At 39.1% G+C, this 25671-nt stretch overlaps 2 protein-coding genes across 3 annotated transcripts in view; both read left to right on the top strand.

Moving 5' to 3' along the window:
* PLCB1 (phospholipase C beta 1) overlaps positions 1-25671 on the top strand; it is an 858386-nt gene that overhangs the window by 776420 nt on the left and 56295 nt on the right. The gene's annotated exons all lie outside the window — the stretch shown is intronic.
* Positions 23764-24914, top strand: LOC120869196 (M-phase phosphoprotein 6-like). Its single transcript, XM_040248324.1, has one exon. The coding sequence runs from the start codon at positions 23872-23874 to the stop codon at positions 24352-24354; it is 483 nt and encodes a 160-aa protein (XP_040104258.1). The 5' UTR covers positions 23764-23871; the 3' UTR covers positions 24355-24914.

Raw genomic sequence — 25671 nt, 5'->3', positions numbered from 1 at the left:
CCACAGAAACCAACAAATGCTACAAATCAGGCTATTTTCCCCCCAGGAGAATGGCCTATTCATATTGACCAGCATACCACTGACACAAATCTTAACTGTTTATGGCATAAGTTTTTGTCAGAGTTATGCAGAGTTCCTTTTGCAAACATTCTTACTCATCTTTTGTAAACTAAACTTTCTACTAAAATGTAATGTTAATATTGTTGCTGTTCAGTTATTCAGTCATGTCCAACTCTTTGCAACTCAACTGCAGCACACTAGGTTTCCCTGTCCTTCACCATCTTCAGGTTTGCTCAAACTCATATCCATTGAGTTGATGATGCCATCCAACCATCTCATCCTCTGTCGTCCCCTTCTCCTCCTGCCCTCAATCTTTCCCCGCATCAGGGTCTTTTCTAATGAGTCAGCTCTTCACATCAGGTAGCCAAAGTATTGGAGCTTCAGCTTTAGCATCAGTCCTTCTGATGAATATTCAGGGTTGATTTCCTTTAGCATTTACCAGTTTGGTCTCCTTGCTCTCTAAAGGACTCTGAAGCGTCTTCTCCACACCACAGTTTGAAACCACTCAGCCTTCTATATATATATTGATATATTACCTTTTAAAACCTTTTTTTCTATATTTCCTTCACGAGAGTTAATGCTGCTTTCTGACCTGTGAACTCTCAGGCTCTGCACATATAAAAAATTTGCAGAGTGACAGAAAAGTCCGCTCAAAACTAAGCCAAGCATTGACAACATTTTTCTAACCCAGTTAGCAACGTCTTCCACTGGAAAACTGCCTCAGCTATAACATAATATCTCCCCCACTGCTAATACTGCGCCATAGTGAATACTAAGCCAACACTGGCCTCGTTTATTTTAAAGAGGCCATTTTTATCTCTACTCACAGTTTTAAGTAACAATAAATGAAATAAAATAGAAAACTACTGGGGTAAATAACAGCTTTCAGATGAAGTTTTATTTTTTGTAGTAAACATTTCACTCCAATGTTATCCTCTTCTTCCAAGCCAGTAAGAAGTAGCTCAGACTTTGAAAATGAAATGTCACTTGGCACAGTTCTCATTCAATCTTTTATTAAAACTAAAAATAAGTCACACCCATGGCCTCTGAATTCTGCAGCCCAGGAGGTAAAAGTGGTTTGTCCAAGTCACGGAGGAACAGTACTCGTTTCCTCCCACGTCTTTCACTCCAAATTGACACCCCAGTACATCTTGTTTTCTCACTACAACCCTGTTCATTTACAATTTATTTTATCATCAGCATAATGTATGAGGCTGTCATGAGGGTGGTGAGAGAAGAAGGCATTCAAGCAGAAAAGATTAAGTGACTTGAAGTTTTCACCCTTTCTCCAGATAACCTACATGTGCAAATGTTTGAGAATTGTGAATCTAGGTTGAACTGAAGAATAGGATGGATAAGATCTTTGGCATAGAGAGGGAAAACAGAAAATATCCTAGGACTTACAACTCTTCATTTTAAGAAATTTGGTAGAGGAGAAAAAGCCTGAAAGGGACAGAAAAGGTACAGCCTGTGGTTTGGGAAGGAAACCAAGAGAAATAAAAGGCTTCCCTATGAAGGGAGTCACCCAAAGTGTTTACGGAACTGAGTAGATGCTACTTCAATAACCAGGTGTCACTTGAGTTTAGTGACCAGAAGGTTATTGGTGCCCTGGGTTTGAGGTAGGGATCACAGGAAAGGTGGAAGCAAAGTGAAACAAGAGTGGAATGAACCAGAGGCAAGGAACAGTAGACAGCTTGTCTAACCCTCTTCTCAAAGCCCAGACTTGAAGGTAGCCAGAAATCTGGAATAGTAACAAGGGATGTCAGGAATCAAGGGAAGAGACACTTGAGAAGAGATGAGTGAGCACATGTAACCTATGATCCAGGCTAGTTTATCATGAGATTACGAAATAAATGACCGCCAGAGAAGTGGTTGGCAGGGTTATGTATTCATCTGATGAATCAATATTCAGCAGAAGAAGGATATCTTAATGATGTGCAGCATCAATTCAGTTCAGTTCTGTTCAGTCACTCAGTCGTGTCTGACTCTTTGAGACCCCATAGACTGCAGCAGGCCAGGCTTCCCTGTCCATCACCAACTCCCGGAGTTTACTCAAACTCATGTCCATCAAGTTGGTGATGCCATCCAGCCATCCCATCCCATCCTCTGTCATCCCCTTCTCCTCCCACCTTCAATCTTTCCCAGCATCAGGGTCTTTTCTATTGAGTCAGTTCTTCGCATCAGGTGGCCGAAGTATTGGAGTTTCATCTTCAACATCAGTCCTTCTGATGAATATTCAGGACTGATCTCCTTTAGGATGAACTGGCTGGATCTCCTTGCAGTCTAAGGGACTCTCAAGAGTCTTCTCCAACACCGCAGTTCAAAAGTATCAATTCTTCTGCACTCAGCTTTCTTTATAGTTCAACTCTCACATCCATACATGACTACTGGAAAACCAGAGCTTTGACTAGACGGACCTCTGTCAGCAAAGTAATGTCTCTGCTTTTTAACATGCTGTCTAGATTGGTCATAGCTTTTCTCCCAAGGAGCAAGTGTCTTTTAATTTCATGGCTGCAGTCACCATCTGCAGTGATTTTGGAGCCCCCCAAAGTAAAGTCTCTCACTTTCCATTATTTCCCCATCCATTTGCCATGAAATGATGGGACCAGATGCCAGCAAGGAAGAAGACCCTAATTAACAGGGCAGAAATCTTGGAAAAGAGAGATTTCAAGACAGAAAGGAATTTCTCCAAATTCCTTTAGTTTCTTTTAACTCCAGGCCTGAAGGGCTAGAGCCTTACTAACCACCCACCCCAGGACTCAGGATATGACACAGGGAGAGGAGGGCCTGCCTTTTCCAACCCTAGGAATTGTGGAGAAGGAAAGGGCAGTGAGGATAGAGCAGGAGGTGAGATGTGTATGTACCTCTCTGATTTCCTCTCTCTGGGCCAGCACCTGGAAGATTCTGGGCAAAGCCTTTGGCTCCCATATCATGTGTGCCTTGGAAGGACTGGGATGTCTCTGAATGCCCCAGCGATGGGAAATGGTGGTGGTGGGAGTGGCCAGTAGAAGCTTAAGAACAAGACAAAGTGGCTCCCCCAGGTCAACTGGTCCAGACCATGGACTAAAGCAGCAGCCACCAATCAGTCATCCCAAATGGGCAGTAGCCATTAGTCCATGGAAAAACCTAGAGCAGCCCCTTCATAGCAGAGACCTGTGGGATGTAAGGGAAGCCTAGTGGGTCTCAGCCACCACCTACTCTTCCCCTACTTTGAAGACCCATGATCTATAGAGATTCAGCCACCATCTTGCAGAATTGAAAATAGGAAGAACATCTTGAAAGACTGCACTTTAGCTAAAGAGAGTGATACATGCAAGAAACACAAGACTAACCCTATAGGGAACTGGATTTTTGAAGCAACTCTAAGGAAACTGACATTTCCTTTAATAGAAAGGCTGGCACAGTTCTGCTCAGCGTCATTGGAAGAACAGCTCCTATACCTCCAGGGAGAGTGGTTTGGGGAAGTGCCTCCACTGTGACTTAAATGACAGCCACTTCACAGGCAGGGGGCTCAGGTACTGTGCTGTGCCGTGCCAGCTGCTCAGAGGCATTTGAAAAAGAATGGGTCACCTGGGAGTTTTCTAACCTGTTTGCCGGTTTCCTGGACACCATGTCCTCTCCTGACTGCGCACTTGCTGTGACACAGAGATGTCTGTAGTGAGGTGAATGACAGACAGTTTCATGAAGGTTAGGTCACACAGGAACAAAAGGCACCCTTGCCTGGGGGGCGCAAGCCTCTCCCTGTTCTCGCCCATCAACTTCTCTACCAAATGCTTCAGCAAGATTTTTAGTCAAAACCTTTTAAATGCTTATTTTTAGAAGAAGAAATGTTTACTGTTTCGGGGCTGAAAATTATGCTCAATTCTGCTGAATTTAATTCTGCAGAAATTTATTTTTAATACCCATTTCATATGTAAGACCTCAGAATATCCTTCTGTTAAGAGCAGCTCTAAAATTAGATATTCCTAATAGATTAATAAGATTGGCTCTTGACAGCCACTTCTCTGCTGTTATTTCAAGGGGTTAATCCTATAGGTGCATCCATAGGTGAAGGTGCATCCCAGCAAGGGCACAAAGCCAGCAAAGCTTTCGGTCTGGCCTGTCAGTCTCCTCTCCATGCTGACATAATCCCCAGAACTGTGGCTCAACTGCAACTTTCAGAAATAAACACTTCTTTTTTTTTTAAGCTTTGTACCTAAATATACAAAGTGTGTTGGCCAGAGTTTTATCATGATCATTTACATACTTACAATTCCTGCATATTTAAATACTATTGGCAAACTAACATGGGTAAAAGCTATTATGTGAGATTTTATAAGAGCCCAAGATGAAGAATAAAGACACTTGGGATGGTTCCTCAACGCCTTTCTATCATTGCATTACCAAGATTCTGGCTTTCAGGAACATTCTCTCTAAGGATTAGAGCTAATTTAGTTGCAAAACCTAGGAATTGTTTATTGAGAACTGTTTTATCGTATAGATTTCTAATCTCATATGTCAAGGAGTAAAATAGAAAATGGGTTTTCTTTTTAATATTTTTTTATCTCTTGAAACTGGAGGGCAGTGGATTTGAAAGCAGTCCATTTGTCCATCCATCCATGAAGCATACTTATACATATAATTATTTATTTATGTAAATATGTTATATATATTTAAAATATTTTCTCTACATATATTGCATGTATTAATATATATAAGCAGAAGCAGACTAACTCATTGTTTGGGTACATATCTCTAATCTAAAGAAGCCTGCGTTGGAACTTAGTAACCTATTATCAGTGAAATTGTATTATAATACGATGAGGGTATGAGTGCCCCTAAATAACCTCTTACTCAATTTGAGTTTTCTACCATGTGTATTACCTGTCTCTTAAATTGGTTAATCCATTGACTTTTTTAAAACATGTGTAAATGTTATTATACACATATTTCTACTATGACATCAGCAAACATGTTCTAAAATGATACAGCTACACAGCTGTATCTACCCTGATTATACCCAGGTACAATGCCCACTACTTGAGAAATCCAGCTTCCTTTGATTTCAGATCACGTTTCCCTTCTCTGTTGCGCAGATGTCAGATATTGTGATTTCTGCTCTATTTTGTTGTTTGTTCCATTCTTCTTCCTTCTGTGTTCTTTTCTGTATTCATTCTCAGCTGCTATTAATTTATACACAATTAAAAGGACAGAGAAGCATATTAATTGAAAAATTGATTACATAACCTTGAAGGCTTGCTTGCAGTGTCCAGGAGCAGCATTTTCCCTGATTGATTAATCTGCCCTGACTTAACAGAGGAGTTTTCTACCAAGCTGACAACATCTTGTGTTCACACTCTGGTGTCATGCTCTGCTCTTCTCATTATTCATGAAACATGTGTTGATGGACTGTGGACAAATTGAATTTATAATCATTCAAAGGTGGGATAACAGAGCTATTGCTAACTCCGGTGATCCTAAGGTAGAAAATTTTAGAAAATTACATAGACAGCAAGAAGTGCAAGGGGTTTTGAAATAAGCTGAGCTGACACCTTCATTTAGCAGATGTAAAAAGAGGCCCAGAGGGTCCACTGACAGGTAGTGAAGGGACCAGGCCAGAAATCAGTCTCCTGCTTCCTTACTTTGTCTTCCTGAGCCCACTCCTTTCTTCTCCCAATCACGTTGCATCTTAGTGAGTTATAGTGAGACCATACATTTTGAATATTAAATTATCTGTTGATCAGAGGACAGCTGAAAACTTATGTAACAAAAAATATTATTTTTTGCATCCAGACAGGCACTGGATGCAATTTAATTATTAAAAGTCAACAACTTTCTTCTGTAGTAGCAATAATCACATACACATATGCACATACATATAATAATCATGTAAAATATAAGACAGCAGCAGCCATAAGATATGGTTTTACACACATATTTATGTAAACTATGTGTAGATATTCTTAAGGAGGCTTGTATGTTTCTGTGGGACAGATTCCTAGACATGATGTTTTAAGTGATTTCTCATAAAATGATAGTGAAAAAAAAATGAAGAATACAAAGGAGTAGATAATGGTGGTTAGAAGATCAATATACAATTGGAAGGTAGAAGGAAAATAGAAGGAAAGTGACTGATTTTGCGGGAAAAAAGAGGGAGAAAACTAAGCACCCAGAGCATAGGACCCCCTTGTAAGATGGAAACCAAGAAGAAAACCAAGGGAAGCAAATTATCAAAGAAATACGATAGGAAAACTTTTCACAACTGAAGGACATTAGTTACCAGATTGAAGGGTTCAGCAATACAAAAGGAAAAGTCGACAGTAAGTTCCAAAGCTGGGAAGTTTTGGGGCACCAATAACAGAAATTTCTGTTTCCAGAAAGAAAACTATAGGTCACAAGTTGAAGGTCAGAATGGGATCAGGCTTTTCTAAGAAAATGTGGAAGTTTGGAGGGAGTAAAGCAAAATCTCCATTAAGTGATTTAATGCAGAATTATATATCTGGACTATTAAGCAAGAGAGTAGAATTTTAAAATATGTTCAGATACCACCTATATATTTTTTAAAAGCAGAACAAACTCTGTATTTCTTTCTGTGTATATGTATAGATATGACTATGAAGAATAGATATAGAAGTTCTGGACATTTACACAGCAAATTTTTTTTAATTTAAATTTATTTATTTTAATTGGAGGCTAATTACTTTACAATATTGTATTGGTTCTGCCACAGATCAACATGAGTCCGCCATGGGCATGCACATGTTCCCCATCCTGAACCCCCTCCCACCTCTCTCCCCGTACCATCCCTCCGGGTCATCCCAGTGCACCAGCCCCAAGGATCCTGTATGGAACCTGGACTGGCGATTCGCTTCTTATATGGTATTATACATGTTTCCATGCCATTCCCCCAAATCATCCCACTCTCTCCCTCTCCCAGAGTCCAAAAGACTGTTCTATATATCTGTGTCTCTTTTGCTGTCTTGCATACAGGGTTATCGTTACCATCTTTCTAAATTCCATATATATGCGTTAGTATACTAACTATATTGGTGTTTTTCTTTCTGACTTACATCACTCTGTATAATCGGCTCCAGTTTCATCCACCTCATTAGAACTGATTCAAATGTGTTCTTTTTAATGGCTGAGTAATACTCCATTGTGTATATGTACCACAGCTTTCTTATCCATTCATCTGCTGATGGACATCTAGGTTGTTTCCATGTCCTGGCTATTATAAACAGTGCTGCGATGAACACTGTGGTACACATGTCTCTTTCAATTCTGGTTTCCTCGGTGTGTACGCCCAGCAGTGGGATTGCTGGGTTGTATGGCAGTTCTATTTCCAGTTTTTGAAGGAATCTCCACTGTGTTCTCCATAATGGCTGTACTAGTTCGCATTCCCACCAACAGTGTAAGAGGGTTCCCTTTTCTCCACACCCTCTTCAGCATTTATTGCTTGTAGACTTTTGGATCACAGCCATTCTGACTGGTGTGAAATGGTATCTCATTGTGGTCTTGATTTGCATTTCTCTGATAATGAGTGGTGTTGTACATCTTTTCATGTGTTTGTTAGCCATCCGTATGTCTTCTTTGGAGAAATGTCTATTTAGTTATTTGGCCCATTTTTTGATTGGGTCGTTTATTTTTCTGGAATTGAGCTGCAGGAGTTGCTTGTATATTTTTGAGATTAGTTATTTTTCAGTTGCTTCATTTGCTATTATTTTCTCCCATTCCGAAGGCTGTCTTTTCACCTTGCTTATAGTTTCCTTTGTTGTGCAGAAGCTTTTAATTTTAATTAGGTCCCATTTGTTTATTTTTCCTTTTATTTCCAATATTCTGGGAGGTGGGTCATAGAGGATCCTGCTGTGATTTATACACAAAAATAAACTCAAAATGGATTAAAGATCTAAATGTAAGACCAGAAACTATAAAACTCTTAGAGGAGAACATAGGCAAAACACTTTCTGACATAGCAAACTTTTAAACTGTGGTTAACTTGAAGAAGGGGCTGAGATTGGAGAGGGTGGTCAGGGTGCTATATGCTCTCTATATTATGTATTTGCATGCATTTCTTAAAATAATCTATCTCTATATATTATGTGGGTAATCAAAAACATTTTGAATTTTATTGTAAAAGACTCCATTACTGGTAAAAGTTAGTTCTAAATAGGAGACTGTTTGAAATTTTAAGCTTTTCTGTAAGTGTTCATCTGGATCCACTTCTTTGTAGTGCCCTCTTTGTCTCATTTTCTAGCTTTAAAAAAGCCAGTTTAGGCTAAAAGGAGCCATTATGGTTTCTGGATATCACTGTATTTCTGATAATTAGCCCTTCAAACTTGATTCGTTTTTAGTAGAATTACAGTGATTCTGAAGCAATCCTGAAGCCACCTGTTTTCCTCTGCCATATAAAAACCTACATCTGCTGTTGATAGGATCTAAAATGTAAAAACATCACAAAGCAAGTTGGAGAGTCCTGAGTTTCCAATGAAAACAAAGATTCTGTATAACTTTTAAAATATGTTTAAATAAGTCAGTGAATGGAAAAGAAATCAAGGAATGCTCACAGAACAAGCTCCTAGTGAAAGCAGGTACCCAGAGAGGTACACAGAGCAGTAAAGCTTTCTTTCATCTTGAAGTTATCTGCCAGTTACTGAGCTCAGATTTTTCATGATGCAAGAGGAATGGGAAAACAGGAAATGAAGCCAAAGTGAGAAGTCTAGTAATAGACTCACCACGTAAACCTGGGACAGCAAGAAGCCACATAATCTCAGGGAAGGCAGGAATAAAGAAGTCATCTCATGATACTGGATGCTTGGGGCTGGTGCACTGGGAGGACCCAGAGGCATGGTATGGGGAGGGGGGAGGGAGGGAGGTTCAGAATGGGGAACACGTGTATACCTGTGGCGGATTCATGTTGATGTGTGGCAAAACCAGTACAATATTGTAAAGTAATTAACCCCCAATTAAAATAAATAAATTTATATTTTTAAAAAAATTAAAAAAAAAAAAGCCATCATCTCAAAGAACTGCAAGAAAATTGTTACTTGCACAACTAGGTTTTTAAACAGAGGTAGAAAAAAATCCTTCCTGAGAATTTGTGATTAAAAGCTCTCCCTCATGTGAACTTGAAGCCTGAATTCAATTCACACCACCTGACAAATTCAGAATTTAGTGTAAACTGTCTCATGTTGGAAATCCTCTGGTCTCCTGGTATAACTAATCAGTTTGTCTATAAAAGAGGCTGTTTTCAAATCAGGCTTTAAGCTATTACTACCTTTAAAGTTCCAAGAAATGTCAACCCATCAAAGCAATTACAGTGAATATAGAGAAAGTTCATGAGTGAGAACCACAGCAGAAACAGAAGACTGTAGAATGAGCCCTACAAAAACTTAGTATTTTGGTATTATGAGAACAGGATGTTAAACAAGTACTTTTAAGACTGACAATATGAGTGAAGATCAGTCGACTAAAAACAATGATGTATGTTTGAAAACAAATTGGATTTCTATAATTGAATAGATAATTACATTTAAAATTTAATGCATCATTCCAGCAACAAAGAGAAAAGTAGAAAATTTAAAAAGAGGTCTATAATATTACTCAGGAATATAGAAGAATGTCAAAGAGAAAATAAAATAGAGAGATTAAGAGGCATGAAAAATAGAGTGAGAAGAAGAGGTGAGCAAAAATGAGGATAGTAAAATATTCAAAATATGTTGTGGACAGAATTGATGAAAGACCCAAATTCATAGATTCAGAATCCTAATCAAGAGGCATTTTAAACATTTCTATATCTAAATACATCACATTGATATTTCAGCAGGGAAAGGAAAAAGTTTAAAATCTTAAAGGACATATCTTAAAAACAACTAAACAGAAATGAAAATTAGACAATTGATTTCTTGGCAGAAATTAAAAAAAAAAAAAACCCAGTGGGATGATATCATCAATGTGGTGAAGGAAAATATTTGCTAATCTAGCAATTTATATCTAGGAAAAATATCACTTAGAGTGAAAGCAAGAAACGCACCTTCAACCCAACTCAAGCTGACTGTAGATGTTTAGGTGAGAGTGTGGCAGGAAGGGCTGAGTGTTTGCCACAAGAGTAGCTTCACTAAAGGAAATCATAAATCTATATCCTAGTTAGAGGAATTAAATAAGTGTGTCTGCTAAATTTTTCCATTTATAAACATAAAAGATTTTCAGTTCAGCTTTTTTGTTATGTTACTGTTGTTGTTATTTTTAGTTAGTTATTTTGTTTAATAAGAACATAGCTGAAGAATGAGGGCTAGGAAAGGAAAAGAAAAAATATACCAGGAAAAGGCTAATCTAAAGCAACCTGCTTGGGCTATGTTTGTATCAAATAAAATGAATTTTAAGGCAGAAAGAAAGGGGGCTGTTATGTCATGGTAAAATTTTCAGTTCTCTAACAGACTATAACAATTTTAAACTTCTGTGCACAAAAGAATGTGCACTCTTATAATGGATAAAGCAAAAATATTGGCAATATTGAATCTACCTCGCTAGTAGAAAATATTCATATTCCTTTTAGCAATCAATATTTCAAGCAGGCCCCTCCAAAAATATCATTAAAGTATAAAAATTCAGATAAAACAACACAGTTGGAAACTTTAATCATGTTTTTATGTGCATGTACAAGACAAAACTCAAATCCAAGGGAAATTTCATACTTAAAATATTCCTCTTAGATAAAGATGTCCACTGTTATTCCCTCAAAGAAAAAGAAAAAAAAAGTAGTATAGCAATTAGACATTATGTGAAGAAAAAATATAATTTGCAATTGCTATGACTCTCTATAAGAGAAGGCAATGGCACCCCACTCCAGTACTCTTGCCTGGAAAATCCCATGGGCAGAGGAGGCTGGTAGGCTGCAGTCCATGGGGTCGCTAAGAGTCGAACACGATCGAGCGACTTCACTTTCACTTTTCACTTTCATACATTGGAGAAGGAAATGGCAACCCACTCCAGTGTTCTTGCCTGGAGAAGCCCAGGGACGGGGGAGCCTGGTGGGCTGCCATCTATGGGGTCGCACAGAGTTGGACACGACTGAAGCGACTTAGCAGCAGCAGCATGACTCTCTATTAAAAATGATTTCCATATAAATTATTTTAGTCAATAAGAGTTTAGCAAATTTACTGAGTATAAAATCAATATACAAAAATTAGTTGCATATCTGTAAGTTAGCAATAGGCAGCTAGCATAATTTTAAAATTTCTAATACTGTAGCAGATATACAGTACCCAATAATAACTTTAGCAACATGTATTAAATAAAGATTATGAAAAAATATATAACACTCTATTGAAAAACATCAAAGAAGACCTATTATAATATGCTAATGAATTAGAAGAGTCAATAGCATAAATAATGGGTTCTTCCAAATTGATCTATAGATTAAACACAATGCCAAAAAAAAAGTCCCTTAATATTTGTAGAATTGGACAAACTGATTCCAAAATTTACATGGAGAAGCAAAAGCCCAGAAGTTGCTGAGTCTCCTAAAAGGAACAGAGTATAAAGACTTATCATACACAGTCATCATGAAAATATAGTAATTAAGATATTGGTGGAATTTGGCAAGTTAAACATTGACACAAATAGGTGGTCTATAAACAAATGTACTGAGATGTGAAAATTTGACTTATGCTATAATTGGCACTCAAAATTTTATCTAAGAAATTAAGGCTTTTTGAGAAATGCTGTCAGGGCTATTGGTTATTGATATGCAAAAAAAAATTGGATCCTTACCTCACATCATACACAAAAATCAAGTCCAAATGCATTTAAGACTTAAATATGAAATATAAAACTATGAATCTTTAGAAGGTAATGGAGAGAGTATGTTTATGAACTGGGGAAAGGGAAGGCTTTTTCTAACAATATCAAGAAAAAAGAACAAGACAGAAAAGGAAATATTGATAATTTGGTCTAAATTAAAAGATATTTGTTCATCAAAATACTCTGGAGGGCTTCCCTGGTGACTTGGTGAAAAATCCACCTGCCATTATAGGAGACATGGGCGCTATCCCTGGTCTGTGATGATCTCACACGCCACAGAGCAAAACCAAGCCTGTGCACCACAACTATTGAGCCTGTGCTCCAGAGCCCAGGAACCGCAGATCCTGAGCCCAGCAGCACAGCTCCTGAAGCCCCGGAGCCTAGAGTCCATTCTCCATAAGAGAAGACTCTGCAGTGAGGAGCCCGCGCACCACAGCTAGGGAGCAGCCCCGACTGTCTGCAGTGAGAGAAAAGCCCACGCAGCAACCAAGACCCAACAAAGCCAAAAATAAACAAGTAAAATCATGGATATGTGTATGTATACATATATATATATATATATAAAACTCTTTAAAGAAAGTGGAAAAATGTAACAGCAACACATAACATCAAAAATTAATGTCCATAAGATTTATAAGATTTCTATAGGTTAAAAAAAAGTACGTCAATTAGACTTCAAAAAGAAATAAATTATAAAATTAAACTATAATTACTATTGAGAAAAACATGACAATTATGTAATACTTCAAAATTTAAAAATAAAAATATAAACTTAATTTCTATTAAAAAACGAAAAAGACAAACAATTGGAAAATGTGCAAGAACGTCCATGCTTCTGTTGAGAGCCACAAATGGCCAATAACATAAGTAGGCTGAACTTCACTGGTAACTGTGCTGTGCTGTCTCTCAGCCGTGTCTGACTCTCTGTGACCCCATGGACTGCAGCCCACCAGGCTCTTCTGTCCATGGGATTCTCCAGGCAAGAACACTGGAGTGGGTTGCCACGCCCTCCTCTAGGGGATCCTCCCAACCCAGGATCACACCGAGGTCTCCCACATTGCAGGTGGATTCTTTACCATCTGAGCCACCAGGGAAACCCTGCTTGGTACTTAAGGAAATGCAAATTTAAGCCATAACATTATATTACTGTATACTGTCAGACTGGTAAAAGTTTTATGTCTGCTGATCTCAGGTGATTTTCAAGAAAATGGTGCACCTAGGACAGTTCTAGATTGCTCTCACTAGCAATGAAAACTGGTCCCAAAACACAGGGGAACAACTTGACACAATGAATGAAGATAATACATCCCCAGGACCAGAAATTCCTCGCCAAGGTAGAAACTCCCTAGAGAAGTTCCCACTTATATGCATTGGGAGAACTGGGCAAGAATTCATAATAATACTCTTTATACCAACAAAACACTGGAAATAACTATACTTCAAGAAGAGAATGAAGAAATTTTAATAGTATGTACACAAGAATATTACATGGCAACAAAATAAATATGAAGGACTCCCCTGATGGCTCAGTTAGTAAAGAATCAGCTGGCAGTGCAGCAGACCAGCTGCAATGCAAGAGACACGGGTTCAATCCCTGGGTCAGGAATTCCCCTGGAGAAGGAAATGGCAGCTCATTCCAACGTTCTTGCCTGCGAAATCCCATGGACACAGGAGCCTGGGGGGATACAGTCCATGGGGTAGCAACAGTTGGACTGAGCAACTGAACCACCACCACCAAATGAATTTGACTTCGAGCCACAGACAGCAGCCTGGACCACAGTATTTAGTGGAAAGCAAGTGGCCAGAGAACATGCTTCCACTTTTATGAGTTTAAAAACCTGCAGAGCAGATTAGTATGTTGCTTAGGAATGCAAACTTGGTAAAATACTTTTTAAGTGTGGGAATGATAAGCAAACAAACAACAAAACCCTAGACTGCTTTTCCTTTTGAGTCGTCAGACAGGAGATGAGATCGTGGAGAGGCGCAATAAGAACTTGAAGCCCAATGTTTTATAAACTGGTCAGTGGGTATTTATTAGTAATAAACTGTTCTTGATATCTTATGAGTATTTTACCCACTTTTATATTTATTTAATATTTAAGAAACACCGGTTTTAAATAAAAAGGAAGAAACAGAGTAGTCATGATGTTTTGGCGCACTAAATTCAATTTGACAGGTGAGATTCTTCATATGCTGCCATCTTTAGTGTTTTCCCTGGGATTGAAATGATTTGCCATGATTCCATGTAGAAAGTGGAAAATAAACTCACCCAGATCAAGTCGCTCCTTTGCTAACCGCCCTGTGGGCGTGTCGGAAAGTATTGAATGAAGCCCGCCTCCTCCACGGCCTTCTCCGCGGCCTCACTCCGTCTGCAGTCTGCCCCCTCCCTCCTGCTGTGGCGCTCGGCCCAGCGCGCCAGTCCCCTCTGTGCCTTCTGCTGCCAGCCACCACAGCTCCAGACTTCCCTGTGGCTGCTTCCTTTTCCTTCACGCCTCAATGCAAATAGCAACTTCATGCAGAGAACTTCTCAGACTCTTATTGCCTCTGTCTGTTTCCTTTTATTTGCGGCACTATCCCCTATCACGTTCATGTGGTTACGTGTTTGTTAGTGGCCTTACTTCCGCACAGGGGCCACATCTCTTTTAGTCTTGCCCTAAGTACTTGGCAGATTCCCGAGTACCTCAAAAGGTAAAGAGTCTACATTCAATGCGGGAGACTTGGGTCAGGAAGATCCGCAGACAAGGGCATGGCAGTATTCTTGCTTGGAGAATTCCATGGACAGAGGAGCCTGGCAGTCCCTGGGGTTGCAAAGAGTCGGACTCCACGGAGCAACTTTCCCTTTCACTAAGGTTGGCATATAGATTGTCAATTAAAAATAATGGGGACTTCCCTGGTGGTCCAGTGGCTAAGACTCCATGCTCCCAATGCAGGGGACCTGGATTCGATCCCTGGTCAGGGAACTGGATCCCACATGCTCCAACTAAAGATTCCCAAGTGTCACGACTAAGACAGAGCACAGCCAGATAAATAAATACTTCAAAAAAATAATGGCATTAATAAATATTTCCGCTAAATATTTTGGGCAAAAAACTTAGCACTTTTTATTTTTATTGGAGTATATTGATTTACAATATTGTGTTAGTTTCTGCTGTATAGCTAAGTTATACATATACCAGTCTTTCTTAGATTCTTTTCCCGTATAGGTCATTATAGAGTATTGAGTAGAGTTTCCTGTGCTATACAGTAGGTTTTTATAGATATCTGTTTTATGTATAGCAGTGTGTATATATGAATACCTATCTCCCAATTTAACCTGGCCCCTTCTTCCCTCTTTTGGTAACTGTAAGTTTTTTCTCTACATCTGTGACTCTGTTTCTGTCTTGTAAATAAGGTCATTTGTACCATGTTTTCAGATTCTATGTATAACGAATAACATATGATATTCATCTGTCCCTGGATAATTTTTTTTTAATTTGGGAAACATTAAATTTCAAAGAGCCATTTCCTTCCTTCATTCATTCAACAAGTATTTGTCATCTTTAATGTGTTAGACATTATACTAGATGCCAGGATGTAGGTCGAACAGTCAGGTAGTACCAGGAACCTCATGCTGGGGATGGACAGGGCTCCAGCTGTTAGGTGCAAAGGCTTGTGGAGGTCAGTGTAAAATCAAGAACAGAGTAATTTAGAGGCCAAGATACTGAAGAACTAAGGACAAGATTCTGGGTATTTCTGTTTAAGTGTATTTGGGGGTATTTCCATAGTGACACCTCAAGACATCATGAAGATTAAAGGATGAGAATATCAGAGGTAATGAAAGCTTGAGGATAGAAAGGCCATCATAGCACCAAATGCCAGAGCTTCCACCAGAAAGCAAAAAACAAGAGGCAACAAAACATGAGTCATTGCATCAGTTTCTGAATAATGGTCCTACATCTCTCTAAACGTTTCCTCATAAATGTCATTGAAAAACCCAGCTGAGAAAACCCTTCTGAATTCCAAGACTGATTAGTGAAATCATGCTTCTACTTTTGGTCTGTTGCAAGAAAGATGAGAAATGACCCAGGGAGAACAGAGGAGTTGCTGCAATATCCCTGACACAATGCTATATTAGCTTCCTAGTCAATACACTCTACCCAGTTTTATATCATGCTAAAATATTACTATTTGATTAGACATATTTGTGTCCAGTTTTGAACAAAGCCATTTTTGAACATAACTGGTTGATATAGGGACACTTGCCCCAACTGTATCTTTGTTTTTATGGAATTCTCTGATTCCATTCTTTTTTTTTTTTTTTATACCCTTTCCAACAGAGAACATGCTCAAAGCAAGAGGGCTCTCTATATAAAGGGTGCAGTTACCCTGTACAATCTCTGTGAGATAGTTCAGAAATTCCTTGAGGAATTTTTGCCTTCTAACTACTCTAGGACACTACTGACCATGCCATAAGGTTATCACAGTTATCTGCTAGTGACCTTTTGCTCCTTAGGTGCTGAAATGTGCACTCTTGGTTCTCATTGATTTTTGTTACCACCACACTAGATTGGTAATGACACCTACCAACACATCCCATCACCCATCCTTGGGGAATTAGTTTTACATCTTATCTCCTTGCTTATTGAAACCGATGCATTCAGCATTCAGACTATTCATGCTGAGTATAAGATAACCAACAAACCAATCTGCATTTTTAACTCAAAAGCTCAATTCTTTTATTTAACATTAAATCACAGATTGTTCAACTTCTAAGTAGGTCACACATTGTGTTAAGTGATCCAGCTCTGTCCTCAATGTCAGATGGATGCAAATATATCTCTGAGAGGGAACCTTGGGAAAGAGTGCTGATATACCAAGCATAGACCCTAGGACATTTACCCACTCCCAGAAGAATGCATTGAAGGTAAATCCAAAGATCACGGCACAGGTTTAAATACTGGCTGTATGATTTCACTATTACTTTCATTGGATGCTATGAGTCTGAGTAAGTCCTATCTCTGCTACATTTACCTTAATTTTGTTGCATGCCTAGAAATTCAGGGACATTCAAGGACAGCAGGGAGCAGATGAGAAAGAGTGTGTGATAAAAATTACAACTAGCGTCAAGGACAAAAATAATAATAATACTAAGACAGAGAGGCTTGTGTATCCAACTGGCTACTGGGTTTTCCTTTGACCATCAGAACTGGTTCCCAATTTGAACTCCAGAGCTTTACTGGTACAGTAAGGACTGAGATTAATAAGTATAATTATAAATGTTATTTTATAAAAAGGTTCCAATAAGATGGAATACAGATTAAAATAGTGTGTTCAGAATAGAAAGATAAAAATCAATAGAAAATAAATGAGAGAAATAAGATCAAGGGAAAATAAGAAAGGTAATTTAGAGGCAAGCAGGATTGAGTTTGTAAACTGTACACAAAAGCACACACCATAATAACCTGTATATTAATTGGTGTTGGGCCACAGAGTCCACAGGTCAAAACTAGCTATAGAGGAGAAAACCCCTTGAAGTACTTTGGGCTTGCAAAGAAGGTTGATATTATACACTGTCCCATATCCAGAGCCCTCCATGTACTCAATCACTCTACCTCCAGGTCTTCATTGCTGCACTCACTCAACCCACTCAAACATTTTGTAAATGTATTGACGTGCCAACACCATGTCAGGTTCTTGGAAAACCATGGTTTGTAAAAGTAGACATGATCCCTGCCCTAGTGGAGCTTCAGAGAAGTGACAGAGATAGACAAAAAGCAGATAATCACAAAAATGTATGAGACAAAATAATCACATAAATGAATGAGACACCTCTGTAGGAAAGAAACATGGTTCTAAGAAGAAAAATACAGAATGATCTAATAGAAAGAAAGATTAGGGGGAATTTCTTGAAGCAAATAATGTTTAAACTGAGAGCTGAAGCTCACTCAGTAGAACATAACTGAGTAAATGTTGTAGGATCCATGGAGAGAGGGGGCATGTATTGATGGAGGGAGGCCCTTGCTGCTGTTGTGTTTTTCAGTCACTCAGTCGTGTCGACACTTTGACCCCATGGACTGCAGCACACCAGGCTTCCCTGTCCATCACCATCTCCCAGAGCTTGCTCAAACTCATGTCCATTGAGTCGGTGATGCCATCCACCCATTTCATCCTCTGTTGTCCCCTGCTCCTCCTGCCTTCAACCTTTCCCAGCATCACAGTCTTTTCCAATGAGTCAGCTCTTCACATCAAGTATGGGAGCTTTGGCTTCAGCATCAGTCCTTCCAGTGAATATTCAGGATTAATTTCCTTTAGGATTGACTGGTTGGATCTCCTTGCAGTCCAATGGACTCTCAAGAGTCTTCTCCAAAACTACAATTCAGAAGCGTTATTTCTTTAGCGCTCGGATTTCTTTATGGTTCAACTCTCACATCCATACATGACTACTGGAAAAACCATAGGATTGCCTAGACAGACCTTTGTTGGCAAAGTAATGTCTCTGCTTTTTAATATGCTTTCTAGATTGGTCATAGCTTTTCTTCCAAGGAGCAAGCATTTTTTAATTTCATGGCTACTGCTGCTGCTGCTAAGTCACTTCAGTCGTGTCCGACTCTGTGCGACCCCATAGATGGCAGCCTACCAGGCTCCGCCGTCCCTGGGATTCTCCAGGCAAGAACACTGGAGTAGGTTGCCATTTCCTTCTCCATGGCTACAGTCACCATCTAATTTAATTTAGATTTCATAGCTGCAGAGATTTTGGAGCCCAAGAAAAGGAAGGGAAGCCCTTCTAGAAATAAGAAATAGTACATGCAAAGACATTGTAGCTGTAGGGACCATAGTGTGTTCAAGAAACTGAACCAGTAGGGCACAGAGAACGAGGAGGGTATATGATGGGAAAAGAAATGTTGACCGAAGTGAAACCCATACAACCTTGGTTGCTGCCTTAGCAAGGTTGGTTTTTATTCTAATAAGCCTTAACCCTGGGTAGAGGTAGTGATATGATCAGATTTAGGTTTTGAAATGGTTTCTATTGATTGAAGTGGAGAACAAATAGAAGGGTGGAAAGATCAAACAGGATGCAAGAGATTGGTTAGGACTCAATGCAGCAAGAGACATTCACAGTATGGATTTGGAGATGGAGAGAAGTATAAGAATGTGAGAGGTAGAACTTAGTGCTGGGTTGATGATACAGTGTAGCACAAGGAAGAAGTAAGGAGTGATGTGGGTTAATAGTGTGTGCAACTGGGAGAGTATTGTCATCTAACACTGGCCTAGAGAATGGCAGGATACAGCAAAACTGGAGATGAGGAGAGGGCAATACTGGACATGGTATGATTGGAATCTAAGTAGAGAAGTTAAGGAAACGGCGAGATATATCCATTTGGAATTGAGAGAAGTCTTCTGGAGAAAAAAAAATATTTGAAAATCATATATAATATAAAGATGGAAGAATGCCTGAGCATGAAACGAAGTTTCCAAGAGAAAGACTATCAAAAGAGAGAAGAGACCACAGATGGAGCCTTGAAGAGATTTTAAGATGCTCCTTGGGTTGGGGTTATTCTAAAAACAACACAAGATTGCAGGGGCAAGTCTTTTTCTTTTTTTCCCAAAACTAACTTACACTTCTTTCCTATTATTTTGTTTTGTGTTGTGTTGTTTTACCAAGGATAGACAACTATCATCTATCTCTCACTCTAGAATTTCCTTAGTTAACCATGAATTGCCTCTTCCAGGGATGATAGAAGCTTCACCATAAATGGGTTTCATCAAAATAAAGGATATTTTGTAATTGGGTTAGAGTTTCATGAATAGGACTTTATATGCCTGCTAAGTGATGCTTGTTATCAAACCCATTTAAATGTTAGTGACTTTATGCTTTTGTCTTTTAAGGGTCAATTGCTCTCTCCTTGATCTATCTGTGACATCTGCATGAGGTGCTGCCCAGAGATACTCTGAGATTTTATTTGAGATGACCTGGAGTTTTCACTGTCATTATTTTGCATATTTTAGAAGAGGACACCCATTCAGTCAGTTTTGCAAGTTCATTATTGCAAAGTATAGCTAAAGAAAGTATAGAATTTTGTGACAGATAATTGAAGAAACCAACAGAAAAGCTTAAGTTCATGCTATACAATGGTTTTCAGTGTCCAATATTGTTTTCACATAGTAGGCAGTGCATGAGATGGAAAGATCCTTATTGATAAACATGGTTTTCTTTCCACGATTATTCACTGAACATGATAGTAATGTCCTGCCAAGAAAGCTGCATTGTGTTCATGTGTACATGTGTGCACTATGGATATTCACATGTTCTCTGTGTGTTTGCCCATGTTTACTATGTAATTAAAACCAAAACACCAACCTGTGATATCCCCAGAAGAGCACTAACTGTATAACTTAAGCAGCAGGTAGGATTCCTTTTCTTTTGCTGTTCATTTTAATATAAGTAAGAAGAAATAATATTTTTTCAAGATAGTAGAAAAGAATATAATGGAACTGCATGTCCAACATGGAAGCTACTAATCCACAAATAGTGACTTAATTTTAAATTAATTAAAATTAAAAATTAAGTTATTCCATCATACTGGCCACAATTCAATAGTGTCTACAGTATTGGACAGTGCCAATATTCAACTTTTCCACCATCACAGAAAGTTTTATGAAATAGCTCTGAACCAGGGATCCAGGCTGCTGCCAGTTTTTGCAGAACCCACAAACTAACAATGATTTTACATTTTGAAATGATTGAAAAATAATCAAAGGAAGATAGTTTTAATTTTTTAAATATATATTTATTTACTGTGGTTGCACTTAGTTGCAGCAGGGATCTTTGATCTTCATTGTGTGGCATGCAGGCGGGATCTTTAGTTGTGGTGTGGGAATGGTTAGTAGTGGCACGTGGAATCTAGTTCCCTGACCAGGGATCAAGCCCAGGGCCCCTGCAATGGGAGCAGAGAGTCTTAACCACTAGACCACAGGGAAAGTCATTCAAAATTCAAAGTTGAGTGTCATTAAATAAAGTTTGTTGAACACAGCTGAACCCTGTCCTTTTCATTCTCTTTATGACTTTTGCCCTGGCAGCAGCCCCATTGAGTAGCCATGATAGAGACCTTAAAGCCTACAAAATCTAAAATATTCACTCTGGCTCTTCAGAAAAGTTTGCTCACGTTTGAGTTAAAGGAGGGAGGGTAATTGTGTTGTTACCAAGTCCAAACTCACTTTGCTCACCACATGACAGGCCAGTTCACTGGAGAGGAGGTATTGAGGCAAGGAATAATGACTTTATTTGGAAAGTAGGCTGACTGAAAAGATGGTAGACTAATCATCTCAAAATCACCATTTTATTGGGGTCTGGATGCCAGGTTCTTTTATAGAACCCAGCGGGGGAGGAAGTGGGACAGTAAAGTAGAAAGGTCACAAGTCTTGCAAACTTCTCCTGGAATGGCCAGCCTCAGGGAAGAAACATGTTAATTTCTTACTTCCTGTGTGCGTTCACAGGAGTAGGGGTCAGAATGTTACCCTGAACAAAAGGCATTTTGGTTTAACATTCAGGCAGAAGAGCAGGGTTCCCTGAGACAGGCCATTATGTATAGACAGTGTCCTTGCAGTGAACAGAGGCAATGAGTAGAAAAGGTTAAAGTAAAAGAAACAGATCCAACATGTAGTCAGATTTTGTTCTTCCCCGTAACAGTGTCACAACCCACTTTACTAGAGACTGACCTGTATGGTTTGAAAAAGGACATCAGAGGAAGAGAACATGTGTGCAGAACCCATGTCTTGACTTGATTGCTGTAGGACACCACCCTGCCTTTTAGGATTTGACTGGAGTGTTAAGCCTCCAGAAATACTGGGAGGTCACCTTTAACATGAATCCTAAGGGCTTCATGAAACCCTCAGCTTTCTCAGTGTCTTTTTGTAATTAAAAAAAAAAATACTGTCTAAAGGTCACTTCTCTCCATGGTCCACTATCCTCCTCATTGTCAAAAAGCAAATTATATTCTCTCAAAGGCTTGACAATATGAAACAAGGAAATTCACTTACCCTCTTGACAGCAATGCCAATTATCTTTTTAACCTTCTCTTAGGCTAATGGCTGAGACAACGAAAAATGAGTTTGCAGTGGGACCTGAGCCAACTCGGCATCCTTCAGCTCTTAGTCTATCCTCTCTTCCCACCTCTTGAGAATACGTTCACTACGACGAACTTGTAGTCTCTTATTAGGCCAGGCTTAAATCCGTGCAAGAACTTAATGAAGTCATTCTCTGTTAGAAATGCCACAAGGCTATCAAGAATTTCTGTAGGAGTAGGATTGTGTCTTCTATACCTGTGAGTTGACTGGTCTGTTACAAAGCACCCTAGGGAGCCCAGCCTATGCATTTTATATGTTGCTGGACAAGGTTGTATCTGAGGGGCAGGGGAAGTCCTCAGCAAATGTATATCTTGTTTAAGCCTCTAATTCTTTAGCATTAGCTTTAAGCCTAACTGACTTCACAGGAATAAATCATTAAGAAAAGTCCATGACCCCAAAGATTGCTGTCTAGGTTTTCCCGGGCATGACTCAAGTTCAGGCATGCGTACAAGTCTCCCCTTAGAAATGTGTGCCCACTGACCTCTCATGTCAGTTGACCTCAACCTGTCCTTGGCTGCTGGAGGAAATTCAGGCTAAGAACATGAACACTTATACTTCAGTCTCTAAGATTTCAGAGCCTGATTCCTGTATACCTACCTTAGTTTGTACGTTCTTTATATCCTCCAGCCAACAGATATAGCCAGTGTCCCTGATTCATTAAAATGTTAGAGGAGCACTCTCGGAAGGAATCATTGATCCAACATTTCCATAGTAAAAGGGAAATTGTAAATATCATCCATTTTGACATTTAAATTTCCCACTGACACGCATCTAATTTGTTTGATTTAATATTAAAGAATGGGGAGAGTAGAAGAAACTAGATATGTATAAGCTATTTGGCTTTATTTTAGCCATTTGATTTTTAAATGAAAACAAAACAAAAACCTTAGCATAAAACTTTTTATTACTGAAAGCATTTTGGAATTATTATTGAGATCCCTGGAGCACAGAGTATGGACATAACAGGACCTAACAGAAGCAGAAGATATTAAGAAGAGCTGGCAAGAATACACAGAAGAACTATACAAAAAAGATCTTCATGACCCAGATAACCAGGATGGTGTGATCACTCACCTATGGCCAGACATCCTGGAATGTGAAGTCAAGTGGGCTTTAGAAAGCATCACTACGAACAAGGCTAGTGGTGGTGATGGAATTCCAATTAAGCTATTTCAAATCAAAGTGCTGCACTCAATATGCCAGCAAGTTTGGAAAACTCAGCAGTGGCTACAGGACTGGAAAAGGTCAGTTTTCATTCCAATCCCAAAGAAAGGCAATGCCAAAGAATCCTCAAACTACCACACAATTGCACTCATCTCACACACTAGCAAAATAATGCTCAAAATTTTCCAAGGCAGGCTTCAACAGTACATGAACCATGAACTTCCAGATGTTCAAAGTAGATTTAGAAAAGGCAGAGGAATCAGAGATCAAATTGTCAACATTGCTGGATCATCAAAAAAGCAAGAGAGTTCCAGAAAAACATCTACTTCTGCTTTATTGACTATGCCAAAGCCTTTGACTGTGTGGATCACAATAAACTGTGGAAAATTCTTAAAGAGATGGGAATACCAGACCACCTGACCTGCCTCCTGAGAAATCTGTATGCAGGTCAAGAAGCAACAGTTACAACTGGACATGGAACAACAGAGTGGTTCCAGATGGGCAAAGGAGTACATCAAGGCTGTATATTATCACCCTGCTTATTTAACTTATATGCAGAGTACTTCATGCAAAATGCTGGGCTGGAGAAGCACAAGCTGGAATCAAGATTGCCGGGAAAAATACCAATAACCTCAGATACGCAGATGACATCACCCTTATGGCAGAAAGTGAAGAAGAATTAAAGAGACTCTTGATGAAAATGAAAAAAGAAAGTGAAAAACTTGGCTTAAGAGTTGCAGACAGTGGCGGCCAGTGGGAGTCAGTATGGTGGCCGAGCACAAAACTAAGTTGTCCAAGAACCTGCTGCGCATGAAGTTCATGCAAAGGGGATGGGACTTGGAAACCAAGAAACAACTAGAAGAGGAAGAAAAGAAAATCATTAGTGAAGAGCACTGGTACTTGGATTTGCCTGAGCTGAAAGAGAAAGAGAGTTTCATTATAGAAGAGCAGAGTTTCTTGTTGTGTGAAGAACTTCTCTATGAAAGAATGTCATTCAGAGGATTTAATACTAAGGTTGAGAAATTAATGCTTCAGATGAACGCCAAGAACAAAGCAGAAGAAGCTGAAGAGCAAACAGTGGAGCTCGATGTGTCAGATGAAGAAATGGCTAGAAGATATGAGACCTTGGTGGGGATAATTGGGGAAAAGTTTGCCAAGAAAAGAGACCATGCCATTTACGAAGAAGATGAAAATGGAGACATAAAACCATTTAAAGTAAAGAAGATGTTCTTAAAGCCCCAAGATTAAAGTGGAGGCCTTAAGATATGGTTCAGGGATGACAGCATATTTTGGAACTCAACTCTGTAGGTTCCTCTATAGTTATTAATGTCATAATGTTTATTTGTAAAGGAATGTATACTTTTGGAAACATCCTGCTTTTGGAACAGACGTGTGATGGATGTTATACATCCTTTGCTTAACGGTGTTCATCAAGAGTGGACTTTTAACCCTTGATCTTCAAATGTACATAGGTATGTGGTACCTTCCTAAAGAATATTTTATCTCAGATTTTTTTTTTAATATAACTCTCCAGTCACTGACCTTAAATTGAACTCATGAAAACTAATACCTGTGTTTAAATTGCCCTTATGTTTATAAACATGTCAAGTCAGTTCATATATATATTTTGGAATCCTGTCATGAGAATTTATGATATGTTAATTCATCAAGAACAAACTTGCCTCTTCAGGCTAAGGATTTTCATGCCACAAAGTCACTGTCAATGTGTGGAATTATGTTTTTCATTGTTGTTTAAGCCTTTAATTACTTTTTAGACATTGTTCTATAATAAATACCTGTTTTCATATTTAAAAAAAACTTGGCTTAAAACTCAACATTTGAAAAACGAAGATCATGGCATTTGGTCCCATCACTTCATGGCAAATAGATGGGGAAACAATGAAAACAGTGAGAGACTTTATTTTGGGAGGTGGGGGCCTCCAAAATCACTGCAGATGGTGACTGCAGCCATGAAATTAAAAGATGCTTGCTCCTTGGAAGAAAAATTATGACCAACTTAGACAGCATATTAAAAAGCAGAGACATTACTTTGCCAACAAAGGTCTGTCTAGTCAAAGCTATGGTTTTTCCAGTAGTCATGTATGGATGTGAGAGTTGAACCATAAAGAAAGCTGAGTGCTGAAGAATTGATGCTTTTGAACTGTGCTGTTGGAGAAGACTCTTGAGAGTCCCTTGGACTTCAAGGAGATCCAACCAGTCAATCCTAAAGGAAATTAGTCCTGAATATTCATTGGAAGAACTGATGTTGAAGCTAAAACTCCGATACTTTGGCCACCTGATGCAAAGAAGTGACTCATTGGAAAAGACCCTGATGCTGGGAAAGATTGAGGACAGGAGGAGAAGGAGACAACAGAGGATGAGATGGTTGGATGGCATCACTGACTTGATGTGTCCATCAAACTCCATGATGAGTTTGAGCAAGCTCCGGGAGATGGTGATGGACAGGGAATCCTGGCGTGCTGCAGTCCATAGCATCACAAAGAGTCGGACACGACTGAACAACTGAACTGAACTGAACTGAACTGGAGCACAGAGTGGCAGTTT

Source organism: Oryx dammah, unplaced genomic scaffold (genome assembly GCF_014754425.2).
Source record: "Oryx dammah isolate SB20612 unplaced genomic scaffold, SCBI_Odam_1.1 HiC_scaffold_10, whole genome shotgun sequence".
Taxonomy (NCBI): Eukaryota; Metazoa; Chordata; class Mammalia; order Artiodactyla; family Bovidae; genus Oryx; species Oryx dammah.
This window is presented reverse-complemented; position numbering and strand designations above follow the sequence as displayed.